We start from the raw sequence: 19,817 nt of genomic DNA, 5'->3' as shown, positions 1-19,817 counted from the left end.
GGCCAATTTTCTAACACACTGACAAAATATGAAACTATCCCATGTTCATATCAGGATTTTGCAAGGTGTGTCTATTATTCTTCCTTGGATGAAAAAATTAAAAACATCAGGCAAACTAAACATTGCACAATGGTGCAAATGATCCTATTCCAAACTTTCCACATCTGACCTCTGTTTTGAACAGAAGGATAAAAAAAGAAATTCTCCAATGATGTTATTCTGTATCTGCTAAAACATGTTTAACCAATATTTCTCAGGGTGTGTTCTAAGGGATATTTGTAACTATCACTAAAAAAAAAAAATGAACCTATAGTCAAATGTTTAATATGCTATAGAAATGATGATTCTTCAAGAGATCAATGAAAAAGTCTTCCAAAGATCAGAAAACACTTGGCACATAAATGAATGTTAAATCTTTCTATATGGACAACCCACTGATTTCAAGGTCTTCCAAATATAACCTCTTGTTAAAGGCTAAGTCTGAATCATATAAATAAATAGGTAGTTCAAACCAAAGTACAGCAATATGTCAATAGATACAAGATTTATGAGCCAAAAGTCATCAAACATTTTAACAGTAAAAACTTAGAGAAATAAAAAAAACACACAAGATTAAGGATGCTACATCAAGGATCAGTAAACTATAGTCCACAGACCAAATAGGGCCAACCCTCCTATTTTTGTTAAGTTCATGAGCAAGAATTATTTGGGTCAATTTGTAATAGTTGAGGGGGGGGTAAGATAAGGAATATTTCTTTTTTTTTTTTTACCTGTCCGAGATTTTATTAGCAGGACCCTAGCAGCCAGTTGCAGAAGAGAAGGGGAGGGGGAGGAGGAGGAGGAGGAGGAGGAGGGGGAAGAAGAGGAGGAGGAGGAGGGGGAGGAGGGGGAGGAGGGGGAGGAGGAGGAGGAGGGGGAGGAGGGGGAAGAAGAGGAGGAGGAGGAGGGGGAGGAGGGGGAGGAGGAGGAGGAGGGGGGGGAGGAGGAGGGGGAGGAGGGGGAGGAGGAGGGGGGGAGGAGGAGGGGGAGGAGGGGGAGGAGGAGGAGGGGGAGGAGGAGGAGGAGGAGGAGGGGGAGGGGGAGGAGGAGGAGGAGGGGGAGGAGGAGGAATATTTCTTGGAATACAAAATTCATATGAAACTCAAACTTCAATGTCCATGAATAAAGTTTTATCAGAACGTAGCCACATTCATTTGTTTATATAGTAACCATGGCTGGTTCATGCTAAAATGACAGGGTTGAATACATGAGAAAAAGCATATATGGCCTGCAATTTTTAGGGCTTGCCTTCTACACTAACACTCTAGTAGCCACAAACCTTAACAATGGTTGTCCCAGTAAGCTCTAGGAGCTATAAATTTCTACCCTTATTCCAGAGACTGCGTGTCTGTGAACATGGCTAGAATTCCTTTTGTGGAACCCAGTTGACTGATGAGGCAAGTAGGCTGAACATGCAACCTGCAGGCTCTGGGCCTGCTGTCTGCACCTTACAGAAGCCAAGACCCAAAACAGGCACAATACAGATGCATTACAAATAGGTGTGTTCTGATCATGCCCTGCCCACAACTATTACATATGTGTCTTGAACAAGACACTTATAAACCAATTTAGAGGCAAGTAAGAAAAACCTAATTCATAAATCACACTAAAGAATCAACTCATTTCATCATCTAACTGTTGAACAACGGGCCACCAAGGTTGATGGAGCTCACTGACCTGATGTATTCCCAAATGACATCAAATCTATTACCAAAGAATAAAATGTTACTCTTGGTTGACAGGACACAAAAGAGCTTGTGTTTTGACAGGAATGCCAAATCACAAGAACCAAAAATGTTTGGAGCGATGGACAGCACAGCTGAAATAGGGATGCAGGCTCTCAGATACACATGAGAGGCTCATGCTGAGAAGTCACTATATTTCATTAGAGCAACGACATGCCACCTTTTTATATTTACCAGAAACTCAGTGACTGATAATGAAAACAGCAACTCCAAAACAACCAGATAACTGATTTTCTTAAAAATGATGAATAAATGAACTGGGAATACTAGTATTTTGTATGTGACACAGGGTTAAGAATAACAGAAAAAATTACAGGGGTTAAGAATAACAGAGGGGCTGGGGTTGTGGCTCAGTGGTAGTGCGCTTGCCTGGCATGCGTGACGCACTGGGTTCAATTCACAGCACCACATACAAATAAATAAAATAAAGGTCCACCAACAACTAAAAAAAATATTTAAAAAAGAATAATAGAAAAATATTACAGAGTGATAAACAATAAGTACCTAAAAGCCAACCAAAAGAAGAAAGAAAACATGATCTCACTGTTAAGAGAGCCTTATTAAGGATGGTTATTACCTGTGTAGAATAGGCAAACTTTCTGAAGTATCTATTGCTTTCCAAAGATAAGAATTTCTCAATAAGGAAGGCCAGTCATAAGGAACATCACTTTGCATACAGGCTCTTCCCTCAGACGGTGGACAGCCAGACAGACTTCAGGTGTTGAACAACCTCAGCACCTGATCTCAACTGTAAACCAACCCTCTTCTCTGCACCTCCTTCCCTCTCCTTTCCTTTTCCACTCCTTCTCTGCTGAAATTTCTTCCTAGGCCCATCTGACATGGTATATATTTTCTCTATTCAGATATCATTATTCTGCCCTCATAGGAAAATAAGCTACAAGAGCAGAGATTTATTTTTATCCATTTTGTCCACTACTATATTAGAGTCTCAAAATACAAAACATGGCCTTGGGTTGAACTTTTGGAATCAATCATTGAATGACAGTGCATAGCTACTAGCAAACCACATGTATGGCTCACATTGCCTTTACTTTATATTTAAAAAGAAAATTTCTACTAAGACTATCCATTATGAGTTGTTTAAACAACAAAAAATTCTGAGAGAGTAAATTTTTACTTGTTCTATTCACTATCTCTACATCCCAAATGGAGTGGTGGGGATGACAAGTCGATGGAGGGGTGGGTAGAAGATACACATATTCCTGAAGTGGACCACATCAGAACCAAACAGCTCCCACCTGAGTACTTCACAGCACAGTGAAAACAATCTGTCAGGTTACCTGAGCTACAGAGGCCTGGGGATTACCCAGTAAATTTTTGAACGAACGCTTGGTAATCCATCTGAGCTGATGACAGAAGGAGGTGACATAGGTGATATCCTTAAAGGCTAAGCTCTTCTTCTTCTTTTGATCACTTGAGAGGTGATCTAACTCAGTTTTTGTGTCTTTGCAGAAGGAGGAATTGGTGTAGAACTCAGCTAACTTTTCTATGATTGGCTTTTCTTTCTTGGAAGTCTCTTCCGAGTTGTTTGCTTTGGAATAAAAGTGGACAAAGAAGGGAAATATTACTGACAGATAAAACTGATTTAACTCAATTTTCTGTGACCCCTTTTTGCACAGCTTCTTAATTCTAAAGGTTGAGTAATTGAAAATTATTAGTTTTTGTCATTGCTTTACACATCAGAAAAACACAAGTAACTGAACTGGACAATGCCATGATCTTATGATACAACAAATTCAATGACCTTTGCCTATTTGGACTCTTGTTATTGTTGTCATGATTGTTTTGTTTTATTAGAGTTTTATAGTTAAACATAGTAGTTGGATTTATCCCAACAAAATCATATATGCATGGAATTGAATTTTGGTTCAATTCCCCCCCCCCCCCATTCTCCTTCCTCTACTCTATGGATCTTCCTTTCACTTCTCTATTTATTTTTAATTATTTTCTTCTACTTATACATAAAGGTGAAATTTCCTGTGGTATATTTATTCATTCACATAGCATGATTTTTAAAAGTTCATTCTGCATTTCCTCCCCTTTCCCATCCCTCCACTCTCCCTCTAGATCTCCTTCTTTTTCTCTACTGATCTTCCCTGTAACTTCTTTCCTTTATTTTGCTCTGCTTTCCACATATTTGAGAGAAGATTCAAACCTTCGTTTTCTGAGTCTGGCTTATTTTACTTAGCATGATATTCTCTATTTCCATCCATTTACCAGCAAATGCCATAATTTCATCCTTCTTTAAGGTTAAGTAAAACTCCATGGTGAATATATATCAAAATTTCTTAATCCATTCATCTATGGATGGATATCTGGGTTGATTACATAATTTTGCTATTATGAATTGTGCTGCTATAAACATTGAGGTGGCTATATTGCTATCCTATGCTGCTTATAGTTCTTTTCAATAAATACCAAGGAATAGGATAGCTGGGTTATATGGTGGTTCCACTCCTAGTGTTTTAAGGAATCTCCATACGACTTTCCAGTGAACTCTAATTTTTTTAAACAGACTTATCAAACAGAGTTATAAATCTTTATATAAAAATATGATTCTTGATGTGCCAATGCATAAAGTGTCAAGTTTCTATTTTAAAAATACCATACACAATGAAAATATTGACATTTAGTGGAAACTACCCTTATAACAGATAGTACCATACATGCATATAAAAACACCCACAGGACACAGCATCCACAAAGCCAGGTTTCAATGAGCCATCGCATTGTTGAACATCAGTCAAATCAATTAGGCAAAAATCCGTGAATCTAAGAGACACACATACCTTCAGAGTCTTCTACCTCTCTGTTTAATACCACAGCAGAAGAGTCTCCATTAATGACATCCAGAAAGAAATCTGCAGGGTTGTTATAGGGCTCACAACGGTAACCTATAAAAGAAAACACTTGAAAACTCAACCTCATAGTCTTAGGAAATAAGGAAGACTCATTTTCAGAGGGTGATGGAGGTGAGGAGAAAGGGAAGAGAAAATCTAACAGATTTCTCCTTCATCTTCTTGCTCTCTTTTCCCCTCACTGATTTATCCTCTTATATATTCAATCATAGTGTTTCAAAAACCCTGTCTCCCAGCAAAAAGCAAACAAAAACAATATTCCAAAGCAACTTTGGACTCTTCAAAACATCTTGTATTAGTCTTTACCTATCATAAATCCTGAAACCCAAAATGGCTATCACTAGTACTTATCATGACTTCTTCAAAAATCTAAATCTAAGTCCAAGAAAAAAAAAGTTAACTTCCTAGTACATTGTGCTGAGTTCAACTAGGGAATTCCAGACTGGAAGAGCACATGTCAGAAATGATTGCATCTACACCTTCTAAACTCAGAGGTCCAAATTATCACCTTTCATGCTGCCATATTCCCAAATCCAGAACTCAAACAGCACTCCTATTGACCTCTTCGTCTAATGAATGAAGGGACTAGTGCATGAAAAGGTCGACCACACCTGCTGATTCGAAGTACCCCAAAGCCTCCTGTGCAGGACCATGGTACATGAGTTTTCCTGAGGCCAATAAGGTGAGGCTGTCAAACAGCTTGAAGATGGAGTAGCGAGGCTGATGAATGGAGAAGATGATTGTTCGTCCACGCTTAGACATCCTAAAAGAGGGAAAATAAAGTATCGTTAAGCATCTAAACCTTGCACTTTTTTTTTTTTTTTTTTTGGTACTGGGGATTGAACTCACAGGCACTCAACCACTGAGCCATATCCTCAGCCCTATTTTGTATTTTATTTAGAGACAGGGTTTCACCAAGTTGCTAAGTACCTCACTGTTGCTGAGTCTGGCTTTGAACTTGTGATCCTCCTGACTCAGACTCCCCAGCTGCTGGGATTACTGGCGTGCGCCATGGTGGCTGGACTAAACCTTGCACTTCTTGGTAAAATACTTTTGTTTCTTTCCACTGTCACTTCCATTGATCCCAATTCAACATGATTTTTCTCTTACAAATGTCTCATCTCATCCTATATAACCAACTTGTTAGGAGGAGAAATTAAATTCAATTGCTTTCATGAAAAAATAAGGCAGTAGGGAGTGTAGTCCAGTAGTAGAAGTTGTAGTAGTAGTAGAAGTAGTAGAAGTATATATGTTTAACATATATAAGACCCTGCATTCAATTCTCAGGACAAAAAAAGAGCAAAACACAAAGTATTTTTTTGGTTTTTGCTTTTGTTTTTTGGTACCAGGGATTGAAACCAGGGCAGGGCTTAATCACTGAGCAATATCCCCAGCCCTTTTAACTTTTTATTTAGAGACAGGGTCTCACTAGATTGCTTAGGGCTTTGTCAAATTGCTGAGGGTGGCTTTGAACTCGTGATCTTCCTGCCTCAGCCTCTCCAGCTGCTGGGATTATAGGTGTGTGCCACTGTGCCTGACCCAAAGTATTAAAGTATGTTGCATCAACAGTCTGGAAGCCACTAGAATGTTTATTGACAAAGCAGGTTCCTGGACAGTCTTCCCAGACACGGAATTAGAATTTCTGCGGGGGGGCGGGGTGGGCGGGGAATGGTACTGGCAATCCATATTATTAAAAAGCACCCCCGGTATCTCTAACTACACCCAAGTTTGAGAACTCATTATGGACTAAATATTGAAACAATGATTGTACACCCAGTTCTCATTGATCACTTAAGTCTTCTGGCTCTTTAAGAATTGGTTTTTATTATTCTGCCTGATGACACAGCTAACTTACTAAGCACTTGCCACGTCTTTGATAAATGCTTTAGTAATAATCTCGTTTCAATTTCATAATGGTATTATTATAAGGCAGTGCCCATATGATCATTTCCTTCTTTCTATAAATCAGGTATAAAGGTCAAGGAACTGGCCCAGGGGTCACAATTACTAAAAGGCAAGGCTGAGATTTGATCTCTGGTCTCATTCCATGACAAAAACAGAAACTACCTTTCCAGGGAGTTATTTCATACAGACAGAGGAAACAAAGGCCAAAACCACTGTTTAAAACTGTCATTTAAAAGGCTATGAGAAGAATCATTTCAAATTAAGCATTTGGTAAGCATCAATGCTATGCTAGCGTGGGTCCAATATGCTAGCATATACAAGGATGTTCTGCCTCAAAGAGAATCAGGACAGAGAGGATCAGTGATCTCTACAGAATGTGGAATGCAAGTAGCTAAGGGTTCCTTGTACTCAAAACAGGAGACCTATAATCCAGTCTGAAAATAATGTAGGTAAAATATCAAAAGGCTCAACAGGAATGAGTGAAGAAGAAGACAGAAGAACAAGACGAACGAATACAGTATGAAATAAAAAGATCTATGCAGGGAACTATAAGAAGCTCAATGTTACAAAGCAAGGAGTGTGCCTGCTAGGTGAAGAAGCTCACTAAAAAGACTACAGCAAAACAGGCCCATGTGAACCCTTCACTCAGAATCTGGGATTTTAGCGGGAAGACCACAGGGAATTGGTAATGAACTCAAAGCAAGAAGTTGAATTGCATGGAAGCCCTGATTCTCAAGTGTGGTGGCACAGTATCAGTATGTCCTCTTAATGTCCTATGGAGAATCTCGGGCTCTACCTGGCACCTAAAGAAACAAAATCTGCATTCTAACCAACTGCAGGTGATGAGCATGCAGAGCAGTGCTTGGGAAGGACTGATCAGAGCTCCCTGCATGGGGCAGGGTGCCTGTGTGCTAAGCAGAGCAAATCACAAAACTAGGATATTCTGTACCAATTCATCAGTCTCTGATGAATAATACCCTCTACACAGCTATAGACAAACAAACATATCATAGATGTTTCCTCTCATGGGCAACTGAAATCTCAGACTTAAGACATTTAAAATCTTATTATTTTCATTTCTTCTCTCTTAGCATAGAGACTTACTCAAGAGAACGTGAGCAACTTAAGTAGCAAGTTAGCGATAGGGAAAGTAATGAAGGTGGTGTCTGGAAGTTTAAAAACGAAGGCGAAGAGGTGTCCAGGGGTAGTTGACAAAGGGAGTGGTAAGATCCATTGGGAGACTGGTTGCATTAAACAATTGAATTACTTGTTTGAGTAAGTAAGTGAATATTTGAGAAAATGGCAGTCACATCTCTCCCTGATGTCACTCACAAACATGGAAATGACAAAAACAAAATAATATGGAGGTTTTAGAATTAAAATATTATCATGAACTCATGTATACATGTATTTAATAGTATATGTATTTAATATACATACATCTGTAACTATTGCTTTTCTGTAGGTTTACATTGTCTTTCTATAAAAAAGACATATACATATTTATATTCAATATATTTCCAATTGAAATGTAGAAACATATATCTACATTTACACACACATACACACACACACACACACACACACACACACACACACACGTTTCCTAGGTTTGCCTACTAAAGGTCTAGAAGCATGCCACTCCAATAGCAGCGAGCACACTGAGCATCCAGATCATGGGTTCTAACTAACTACCCCAAAAGGAACCAGGATCCATCCACAAATGGCTGAAAGGAGAAAAGTACAACATGATACAACATGAACATAGAACATCACAGTGATCATAAAGAAAAAAGAAATGCTGAAAGAATGATTAGGGAGAAGTCGAAAGAACACAAAAGTCACTGAGTTGGCTTCCATTGGCCAAAATCAGGATCAATTTGATCATTGAAACAGTGAAAAATAACAGATTCCAACCTAACATATCACACAGGAAATGAATAGGGAAGGAAGAAAACCTCTTCCTTAGATACAATGTCAACAATTACCTGTTAGGCAACTACCACAAGAGCAGAGTTACTGGTGTCCGCTAAAATTTGTGGGAGAGATGTTATGAGGGACACAGTCTTGGCATAATAGCTAATTATCTTCCCCAATAAAATACCAATATATTACAATGGGAAAAATAATAATTTCCCAGAAGACAGCAACATGATCAGGGAACCAAACTGCATACCACCTGTGATGGGTCAGTCCTGGGTATGTGGCTAACGGCTCAGCATCAGTTCATGCCCAAGTCAGCTCATGGAACACTGGGACAGAACCAGCCAAGGGTCACACCATGAAATGGACTATCAAAGACATGAGAGACAGGAATAGACTAAGGAACTCTTGCATATTAGGAAAACACAACAAGGAACAGGTAGAAAAGGTGTATGTCTGTAGACTTCTAAAGCAGAAAGAAAACAGATATGCTGCAGGGAGAGGTGGTGACATCTGACTTGAAAGTGAAAGGACTTGATAGTTGTGAAGCCATCATTGCTGACTTCCTCACTGGGAGGCTGATATGGTGGAGTGTCCTTGTCTCTTGGATTTTACACTGGGGAGTGTTAAGAGGAGGCAGAACATGATGTCAGAAAACAATTATGTAGAGCAAAGATGGAGGGAGGGCAACAAATGCAAGAAAACGTAGCAGTTGGGGAGTCTAGGTGGGGGGCATGGGATTTTCTTTGCACTATTCTTGGAGCCTTCCTGTCAGTTTGAAATTATTTTCTATTCATTTTGAAGAATATGTCCAGCTAGGTGCAGGTGCTCCCCTGAAACTCCAGCAACTTGAGAGGCGGAGGCAGGAGGATTGCCAGCCTCAGCCATTCAGTGAGGCACTAAGCAACTTAGTGAGACCCTGTCTCAAAATAAAAAAATAAAAAGGTCTAAGAATATAGCTCAGGGGTAAAGTGCCCTTGGGTTCAATTGCCATTACCAAGGGGAAAAAGAAAAGAATATGTCCCAAATTTAACTTTTAACACTGCTCCTGTAAATGTTTTTCCACAGTCTCCTTTCTAGATAAAAGGCAATGCCATCTCTTTAACTTCTTTCTTCCATTTGTTCCAGCCCCAAATCTCAGGAGTCATTCCTCACACGCTAGGTCTACTTACTGAACACTTTATCCCATTATCCTCGTTCTCTTGGTTCAAAATAGATGGAGAACCCATGCTCTTCTCACCGCCTCACCATGAACATCCTAATCCAGGCCCCATCCTGCCACAGCAGGTCCTTCCTGCTGCCCTTCACTCACCCAATGCCCAACTATACAGCCCTCCCCACACCATCACTCTGTTCTGACACTCACAAAATGCTCCAAATCCCCAAGTGACAAAAAAAGCCATATTTCTTAGAGTGCCTCTGAGCTCTGTGTAACCTGCCACCAGGTTCCATCTCACATTATATTCTAACTGTTATGGGCTGAACTGTGGCTTCCCCAAAACCTGTAACCTCAGAATGTGGCCAGTGAGTCTTCAAAGATTAAATGAGGTCATTGAGGTTCCTCATCTGACTGTGTCCAGTTAAGAAGAGATTAGGACACAGACACAGAGGGAGAAGATGGTCATCTAGAAGCCAATAAGAGAGGCCTCAAAAGAAACAACCCTGTGAATACCCTGATCTCAACTTCTAGCCTCCAGAGCTGGAAGAAAAGTAATTTCTGTTTTTGAGCCTCCAGTCTGTGGTCTTGTTAATAACTATACAGCAGGCAACTTCCTCTCCAATTAGTCACTGGGTTCTGGTCTTTCTGATGTTCCACAGGCATAAGGCATGCTATGCCTTGGGGCCACTGACCACTCCTTCCAACCAGAACTCTTCTGCAGATACAGCAGGTCTCACTACCTCTCTCTCGTTCATCACAGGTCATGTGCTTGTGGTCTTTCCTGTTGCTACTTAAAAGAGCTCCACGTGCCCACCACTGCCATCATTCCTTAAGCTCTTATTTCATCTTTCTTAATAACACTACTTTGTTCATTGACTAATTTCCCTCTAACAAAGAAGGAAAAAATTCTGCTGTTCATTTCTGAATCCTCTTCACCAAGAATACCTGCTACATAGAAGTGATTAGATATTAAATAAATGAAAGAACAGTGTTCCCATAGCATATACCTTTTTAGGAGCAAAAGGACAGCATTTGCTGTGCTCGAGTCTAAACCAGTTGTGGGCTCATCCAGAAACAAGATGGAAGGATCAGTAATCAGCTCCATTGCTATACTGGTCCTTTTTCTTTCTCCTCCGGAGACTCCACGGATAAATTGAGTTCCAACCTAAAATACAGATTATCGCCATTATTAATAAGAATAACCATGGTCACTACCATTTGGTGAACTAATTTGTGCCAGCCCTACTAGAGACACTTTATCCCATTATCCTCATTAATCTGGACAGCAAGTATGTGGGGGATGGAATAGGCTTCTGAGTAAACTAAGGCTCAGGGCAGAGGTGCTAGATGCAATATGAAGCCCATTCTCTGAATGTTCCTCATCAAGTCAAATATTTAGTTTTAAGCCAGTAAGTTAGAACACTAAAAATATGACCCTGACATAGTAATATCACAGTTTAAAACAGGAGATAAAGATAGGAGAGGAAAAGGGAAAGCATCTCAAGTATTTTATTGTCTTCTAACAATGCCCACACACACTGCCTCCACCTAAAGTCTCCAAAAACAGAGCAGGCTTGGACACAGGAAAGTTCACTTTTTACCATACCACATGAGCATTTTTTCAAATTCCGTAACACTCTCCAAATGGATATTGTCTATACCTTAAAACACCAGAGAATTCCTGATTCATCATTTAGACAAATCCAGAAGGCATATTCCACAGGGCAACTAGCTCCATCTTTTCAACAAGAAAATGTTTAGGAAGGGGAGTATGAAGGTTTGGGAGACAGCAAGTAGAAAACAATTCTGAAATTAAGAGTCTCCAAAGAGATAATAATCAAGTGCTATCATGGCCCTGGACTGAGTCCTATTAACTGAACTAAAAAAGACATTTTGACAATTTGAGGAACGTGAATGAATATGGGCTTAACATAGCTGATGATATGAAGATACTGTTCATTCTGTTAGTTGATAATGGTATTGTGGTAAGGTCAGGAAATGTCCTTTTTGAATTATTTTTTTGTTTGGTTTGTTGTTTTGGTTATCATCAGGAAAGAACCCAGAGTCTCGCATGTTATAAGAACACATAACACCCCTGAGCTACACCTCCAACCTCATATTCTGACAGATGCATAAATAGTATCTAAGGGCAAAATATTATATAACTTTCTTTAAAATACCTCAGTAAGAAATAGCTGTAGATGCACCAATTAAAAAAGAAAAGAAAAATGGTTGTAGAAATGATGGGGTAAAATATTAAGAGAGAAATCTAGGTGAAAAATATTAGTAATTAAACTATAATATTAATCATCTTACAATATGTCATTATAGTAATCAGACTATTTTCTCTATATTTCTGTTACATATAAAATTCCATAAAAAGTCAAAAATTTTGATCAACAGGATTACAGGAATTCTAAGAAGTCAATAGCTGGCTTTATATATGGCCTGGAAATCTAAACAAGCAAGTTCAGGCAGTGAGTGCTTAAAGATTAAGAACAGGCCTGGGGTGCAGCTCAAGCTTAGAGCACTTGCCTAGCATAAGAGTCCTGGCATGCACTGAGAAAAATGAAATGATAACAGAGTAAAAGAAAGTACCTAACTGGAATGACAAAAATCAAATAAATAGAGATAAAGCAAAGAAAACATCACTCGGGGTAGGGGAGTGGTAAATGATGGCATCACAGGATTATTCTTCCAAACAAAATATACTTTACATAAAGATTGCAAGAAAGTATAGGAAGCAGCAGGGGTGGGGAGGAGGGTGTCTTCCCAATGTCCAAGAAGATGACAGGGGTTCAGTATAGCTGTACATTCTAAACGGCTCCTAATCCCCCAAAATGCCAAATATCTGCTCAGTAAAGCTTCCTTACTGACTAGTCAACTGTAAAGTTCACTTGTTCCTCTCATTTTCTCTTCTTGATCCTGCACAACCCACCAAAGGGGGAGTTATTCCATCCATTCTTTGTTACTTCTGACCACAACTGTACCTCTCAAACCTAAAAGAGTCTGGCATGTAAGAGTGTGGAAATAAAGAATGGCAACAGAAAGGGAAGAAGAGAGAAAGGGAAGGAGGGGATGAGAGGAAAAAAACTGCCAAAGAAATGCTATAGAAAAATACCTTGGTCACTACACAAATGATAAATCCTAATGTGACTGAATATAGTTTTGAAAACCAAATTATACCAAAGTGGAATAGCAGTAACCCTTGGATTCTCATCATTTATCAATTCCAAAAATATACCTCAAAAAAGTAATGGAACAAAGTCCCCCGGAGGAAGAGAGGGAGAAGAACAGCTAAAAGAGGGAAGAGAAAAACAGGAAGAAAAAAGTTAGTGCAAAGGCATCAAATGAGCCATGGCTTGACAATGAGGGTAGAGGCCCATGGAGAAGGGACACTCTCCACACAGGCCACATTCCATCCCGGGATCCAACCATCATTAAGATTGTTTCTCCACTTAATTTCCCCATGTATTGTCACCATTCTCAGCATTACAGAAAGCAGCCATTGTTGACCACACACACTTTAGAAAAGTATTGATTCAGGTCACATTGTCCACACAGGGAGGTCCTCTTTCCTACCTATGACTCTATCAGGTTTTTTCACATTACCTTGGAATCTGCCACTTTACTCAGACCTAACTCTTCAATGACCTTGTTGATCCTCTCATTTTTCTCATGATTTGTCGTAGTTGTTGGAAGCCGAAGAGCTGCTGAGAATTGCAAGTTTTCTCTCACTGTCAGGGTGCCCATCACAACATCATCCTGAAGGGAAAAATAGGATTTCAATGAAACTTTTCTATGACGTTGAGTCTTTTCTAAAACCATCACTCTAGTATATTTAACTTAATCCATGAAAACAATATAACCAAGATAAGTTCTAGCTAATGGTGAACATTCAACTCTACAAATTTCAGTGACTCCACATACAGACAGCCTCAGCTCCCACAGGAAACATTTTTGTGCTTCCTCTGTACACCCAGATGAAGCAGGGTGATCATGATGACTATAACCAGACACTTTCTGACTGCTTTGTAAGAGGATGTGACAAACTCATCTTCTAGGAGAAGGAAAAATGTGCAAGAAGAGCAAAAAGGACAACAGTAGACCCTTTAAGAAATGGTAAAACTGGTAGACTTCATGGCACTGCACTACAGGGATCCTATTCCAGGTACTCTCTGCCTCTCCCTTTAATCCCACCCGAATCTTAAGAAGGCTGGTTCCATGACAATTGGTTCCGTGTTATATAATCAACTGGAAGCACACTACACTATAAAGCATTTGCCCATACAGAAACACAGGAACCACAACAGGTGAAATCACTAATACTTACTTGTACCACATAACCTGAATTACATTTGAAATTGGCAGGTTGAGGAGCTCCATTTATCAAAACATCTCCAGATAATCCATGTGGATCTTTCCTTGCAGCTAAAACATCTAGCAATCTGTAAAAGGACATATATGTAGTAATTTTTTCCCCTCAAAAAAAAGGTCATATCTCTCTGCTACTCTGAATCCAAATTCGACTCAAGTTAAAAAGTTAACTAGTCAAACGATCTATGATTTAACCCAAATAATTCATTTTTATGTATTTAAAGCACACACACCTGTAGATATGTGTTTATATTTATTCAAATTCTCACCTTCCTTTTCATTATGTAATAAGAAAGCTCAAAAATATAACAGGAAAACAACATTGGCTTCTCTAGCATTAACCTCCCAAATGGCCTCTGGCAGACTGACCTTGGTGGTCCCAACCCAGAAAATATGCTTCTTTTCCTGAGATTCATATCTTCAATTACACCTTCTGCTCCATCTCCCCTTCTTATTCCTTCCCATTAGGTCATAATATGGCCCACTGCTATATGTCAATCACTTCATCATGCCATATTAATAAACCTGAGCTAATAAGACTTCCTTGGGAAAAACCATAAGCTAGCCTAACTATATATTATCCACAGAACCTAAGAACCAGACTAGGCATACACAGCAAATGCTTAATACCCACATAAAAGTGATTTTTTAAAGCACACTAAAATTTCACAGTGTATGTCTACTTAAACTTTCTGTTATACTTACGAAGATTTGCCTCCACCCGTGGGTCCCAGAATGGCATTAAGACCAGGTTTCATGATCCCACTGTAAACACAGAAACATACTGAATTACTGTTCTACTTTAAACAAAGTTCTACTAGTTTGTGGTCTACATGGAATGCACTCAATGAAGTGTGATGAAACTGCAGACTGAAAACAAGCACTAATTCAAAGAGAAAAAAAAATGAATTGTTGGTTAATAGAAGCCTAGTATGTAGAGGATGTCAATCACTAGTCGGGATCAATAATAAAGATGGCTCAGGTCCCTAAACATTCCTTTGATCCATTCATCCCTTTTGGAAAATGATATATCTAATGTTCAAGGATCCTTGAAATTAGCCTGGAAATATAGCTCAGTGGAAGAGCCAGTGCTTAGCATGCAGGAGCCCTGGGTTCCATCCCCAGAAAGAACAACAAAAATTTCTTGAAATAAGAAGCAGAGTTTCATGAAGCCTCCCCTTAACACACTGTAAAACACATGACAGCTTCTGAGAAATATCTGATGATTAGTATCTTCAAACAGCCTCACTTGCAACCCAGTCAAGTTAAATAATCACAGATTGGTAGAATATCAGTAGTAGTGCTTGCGCTACTAAAATCTAATCAGACCAAAAAACATCTAAAGTAGAAATCCAAAGGCTAGAAGGAAGCATTCCAGAGGATAAGAAAGTATCACCAGTGCTTAAGACAAGAAAAACATCACCAGTTAGAAAAAGCAAAATGTGCATAGTAAAATTAGATAATTCCCTTCCTTGTTAAGTGTCCAAGAGCAGACAGGAAAATGATCAGTTACATCACTCCAGTAGGGGATGTCCTTTAAGGATGTGCAGGCCCAGAACAGACATCAATGTTTCAAACAAAATAGATGGATGTGTGAGAGTAGTGAATATACACACAGAGCAGAAAGGCGGAAAAATCAGAGCAGAGCTACTGCAGGTACATGGGCATGAATAAATAGAGGCCACACTTGGTCCATTCACAACCTTAATATCTACACCCAGTCTATCTTTAGGATTTGTAAATAGGTCCAGATATATTCCATAGAGTATCAAGTCCAAGAGCAAGATCAAAGCTGACAACAATTCATTCTCAGATTAATAATTCCCAAGAGGTCAATCCTAGAATTACACAACTGTCATGAGTAATGAACTTCCCAATGCAACTTCCTCATGGCTCTTATATCCAAGAGGACCTCAGCATTCACAGCCTTTGACACCTGATCAATTTCATAACTGTACCATAGCCACTGGGAACTGAGGTGAAATGTACCTTTCACTTTGCTCATTAACTGAGGAACCTCTCACTCAAATATCAGACGAAGACAGTGAGAAGCTGGTAAACCTGGAATAAATCATGACAGAAAAATCTCTTATTCTTCTGATAGCCTTTCCCCCAATCAGTGCAAAAACACACTCAGGATAGGGTTAACTTTCAAGGTGCATTTATCTTTAGTACTGGTGCATCTTCTTTATTAATAGCTACCAAGTACTGACTTATGAAATGACCAGAAACCAGCTTGTGATTCACTCAGGTTTTACTGCCAGAAAAGACTTCCACATTTTTTAAATACCTACTCAAGGGAGGGAAAACGGAGGATCATGTTCCAAAAATGAATTCCATGCATGTATGAGTTTTTCAGGATGAACCCAACTGCTATGTATAACTATAAAACTCTACTAAAAATAAAACACCTATCCAAGTAAAGCAGATATTTTATATAAAGTAAACCAAGCCATCCTGAATGATTCTACCACAAACTTAATGTGCATGTATTAACACAAAGAATTTTACAGTTTCCTGTATTTGGCTTATTTTGACAGAAAACAACAAAAATGTATGATCACAAATGCAAGAGTTCCAATCTGGAGCAGTAGCCTATTCTACCCCCATCTACTTAGCACAATTATTAAATGTCTATACTCTTCCAGATCTAGGAATGTAGTCCAGTGATTAAGAGTACTTGCCTAGCAAGTAGGAGCCCCAGGGTTCAATCTCCAGCATGGGAGAGAGCCCAGAACAAAACAAGCAGATAAACAAGTGAAAAAAACCAAAACCCTAGCCCTCCTGGAGTTTACATTCCAGTCCAGGGATCAGCACAGTGTAGCTGGTTGTTCTCTGTTTTCAAAAACAATATAATTGGAACAGAGCCATGTTATTTTGGTTGTGCAGCGTATAGCAGTTTTTGTGCTACAAACGGCCCATAAAAATTGAAGAATTTATGATCTGGTCCTTTACAAGAAGAGTCTGCTGACTCCTGTTCTAGCCTCTGGTCCGCAATTCCCTGGTCTCCCCACCCTCCCCTCCACCCTTCTATCATCTCTCACAAGCCATTGCCCCCTTATTTATTGCTTTACAGCATTTGTGTGCAAAGTACTGTGTCATTACACAGTAAAACCTTGCCAACAAGAACTGTATCATAATGTTGCCACCTACATCTTCTTCTCTCCCCCATTACATAAAACACACTGGAAAAAAAAAGTATACAAAACTTACCTTAAGGACTTTTGTCACATCTGTTACATTATAGTGGACAATGGTCAACCCTTTGGTCTTGTTTTGTTTATAGACAAGAAAGGTCACTTCCATTCTTAGAGCATGGCCTACCTCCCTACACACAGGTGCACACAAACAACATATTCACTTTTTGAAACTCCACGTGCCCAGTTCTACAATTTAGGATCAGGGGTTCACAGGTATTTTTTAATCTTTCCATTACAACAGAATGATGTAGTGTTAGTGCTCTAGTTTTCTGAAATTCCCATTACACCAAATGTTTCTGAGAATAGACATATTTGTATCACCAGTCATTTTGCACAACTAGGCAGATGTTTTTTTAACAAAATTGTAGATATATGTATATGCACATGTGTATCTGTACATGCACACATGTATTCCCTAGGTCAGTCTGTCAAGAAGGCCTGGAAGCAATGACATCCCAAAAGCAATTAGCATTCAAATCACCCAGATACTGGTTTGTAAATACCGACCTCTACAAAAATGAACTTTAGGTGACTCTAGATCAGTCAGGGCAGGTATAAAATGAGTATAGAATTTCTTGCTGTGCCAAGGAAATATCAAAATATGAAGAGATAAGTTGAAATAATGAGAAATAAAGAGAGGAACCCACCTTGTCAGGTCTCCCACTGACTAATCAGGAGTATTAGTAGCATCAATATAAAGAATAATAATCATGCATTACAACTGAATACTACTGAAGAAGGTATAAAACCATAAGTCTCTACAGTAATTGAAAGAAGAGAAAATGAATGAAAGTTTTTCTTATTAGTAGAAATTCAAACAATAAGATGACGTAATCAGAAAACCACCCTTTGGCAACTGTCATAGTGGTAGCTGTCTGGATCAGTCATCAACATGGGCTGCAGTGAGTGGGTTAAGTTTAAAGAGGAACAGGATTACAAAATAATGTCAAAACATCTCCCCTCAAAATACTAATCAAGTACAAAGAGGAAAAAAGGAACATTGTGGTGAACTTGGCAGACAGCAATCTGACCAGGTGATCAATTTTAACAATACCTGGAATGAGATGGGGCTAGAAAACACCAGGCTGGACAAGACTGAATGGACACAATGTGGTGGTCAGTCACCTACATGAGGACCACAGGTGGGTGATGAGGGGCACTCAACCCCTCCTGCCTTCTTTTTGAGACTACACTTCCCTTGGATACTGCCAGACAAAAACTGAGTGATCACACAGGAGAGGGCCTTCTTTCTGGAAAGTAATGCTGAAGGAGCTAGGGATAGAGGGGCATCCTGTGGACAGTCTCCTCTCAGACGGTTCCCAAAAACCAGTTATGACAACTGACACAAAAAGAGCCACAGTGAAATATTGATAGGGAATCTGGGTGGAAAGGTTATGTTCATATGGGTTTAAATTTGAAATTACTTCAAAGTAAATTATTAATAGGGAAAACTCTCTAAGAGGGTCATGAATTTCCCTCGTGATTATAGGATATCTGCACATCTACTGGAACAGATGATTTTTTTTTCAAATAGATCTTCAGCATTGGTGAGGGAAAGCTCAAGTATGGGTATGGAGACAAAGTAAGCATAAGAGTTTTCATAAGGTAGGAAAATTTTTTGAATTCTCATGCTCAAATTTTGTTCTATCTTCTTCAGACAAAAGAAAAGGAAGAATAAAAATTTTAAAGTCAATACTGTCATTAACTTTTGGAATATAGTTAATAATGTAAATGGTGATGATGCTATCAAACACAAATCAAAACTAAGAAAATGAGAGTAGGAGCTGGGGATATAGCTCAGTTGGTAGAGTTCTTACCTCACATACACAAGGCCGTGGGTTCAATCCCCAGCACCGCCCCGCCCCCCCCACACACACACACAAAAAAAAGAAATAAAGAAAATGAGAGTAACTCTTCACATACCCTAGAGACTATCATTTGAAGTCAGCAGATAGGGGAAAGACTGAAAATACTGCAGCCAGAAAAGGATAACCTTTCTCATGGATCCCTAAAGCAGAAATATGAGTAAGCAAGAATACCAATCCTTACTATCCTTTTAACTGTTAATATTGAAAGAACTGTAAGATTTGACTGCAATTTTATAAGCCTAGGAAAACACAAGAGGATGACCTCCTCCTTTGCTGAAATGCACAACATGGAGTCATAAGATGTTGTGAAGCTTTGAGTGCATGAGATATTTAGGGTATCAGGTCACTAATTTACTAGCTTGAAAAGATAAGCAAGAGGAGCTATAAGTGTGGCTCAGTGTGGAGCACCTGCCTGGCACATGCAAAGCCCTGGGTTCAATCTCCAACCACCCCCGCTCCCCGCCACACACACACACATACACACACACACACACACACACACACACACGTATAATCTATATCTTTACTCAGTGGTGAACACCATGCTTAGCAGGGTAGAGGCCCAGGGTTCCATCCCTAGCACAAAAAAAAAAAAAAAAGCAAGGTAAATATATCTTCACACCCTGTGCTTTTTACATCTGTTCAAACTACACATATTCAAATCTCTTTACCTTCTAGCACTTTCAGCACAAAATCTGAAAGAAGCAACATTTTCTTGATTG

At 39.2% G+C, this 19,817-nt stretch overlaps 1 protein-coding gene across 2 annotated transcripts in view; it reads right to left on the bottom strand.

Annotated features, from left to right (window-relative positions):
- LOC143406499 (broad substrate specificity ATP-binding cassette transporter ABCG2-like) overlaps positions 1 to 19,817 on the bottom strand; it is a 125,148-nt gene that overhangs the window by 14,341 nt on the left and 90,990 nt on the right. For both annotated transcript variants that reach the window (XM_076865259.2, XM_076865258.2), the window contains exons 3-9: positions 14,733 to 14,792; positions 13,984 to 14,098; positions 13,263 to 13,415; positions 10,658 to 10,815; positions 5,275 to 5,426; positions 4,595 to 4,699; positions 3,086 to 3,336 (exon numbers count right to left, since the gene is read on the bottom strand). In XM_076865259.2, the coding sequence (XP_076721374.2) occupies positions 3,086 to 3,336; positions 4,595 to 4,699; positions 5,275 to 5,426; positions 10,658 to 10,815; positions 13,263 to 13,415; positions 13,984 to 14,098; positions 14,733 to 14,792 (994 nt within the window). The remainder of the gene's footprint in view (positions 1 to 3,085; positions 3,337 to 4,594; positions 4,700 to 5,274; positions 5,427 to 10,657; positions 10,816 to 13,262; positions 13,416 to 13,983; positions 14,099 to 14,732; positions 14,793 to 19,817) is intronic.

This window comes from Callospermophilus lateralis, chromosome 8, assembly GCF_048772815.1.
Source record: "Callospermophilus lateralis isolate mCalLat2 chromosome 8, mCalLat2.hap1, whole genome shotgun sequence".
NCBI lineage: Eukaryota > Metazoa > Chordata > Mammalia > Rodentia > Sciuridae > Callospermophilus > Callospermophilus lateralis.
This window is presented reverse-complemented; position numbering and strand designations above follow the sequence as displayed.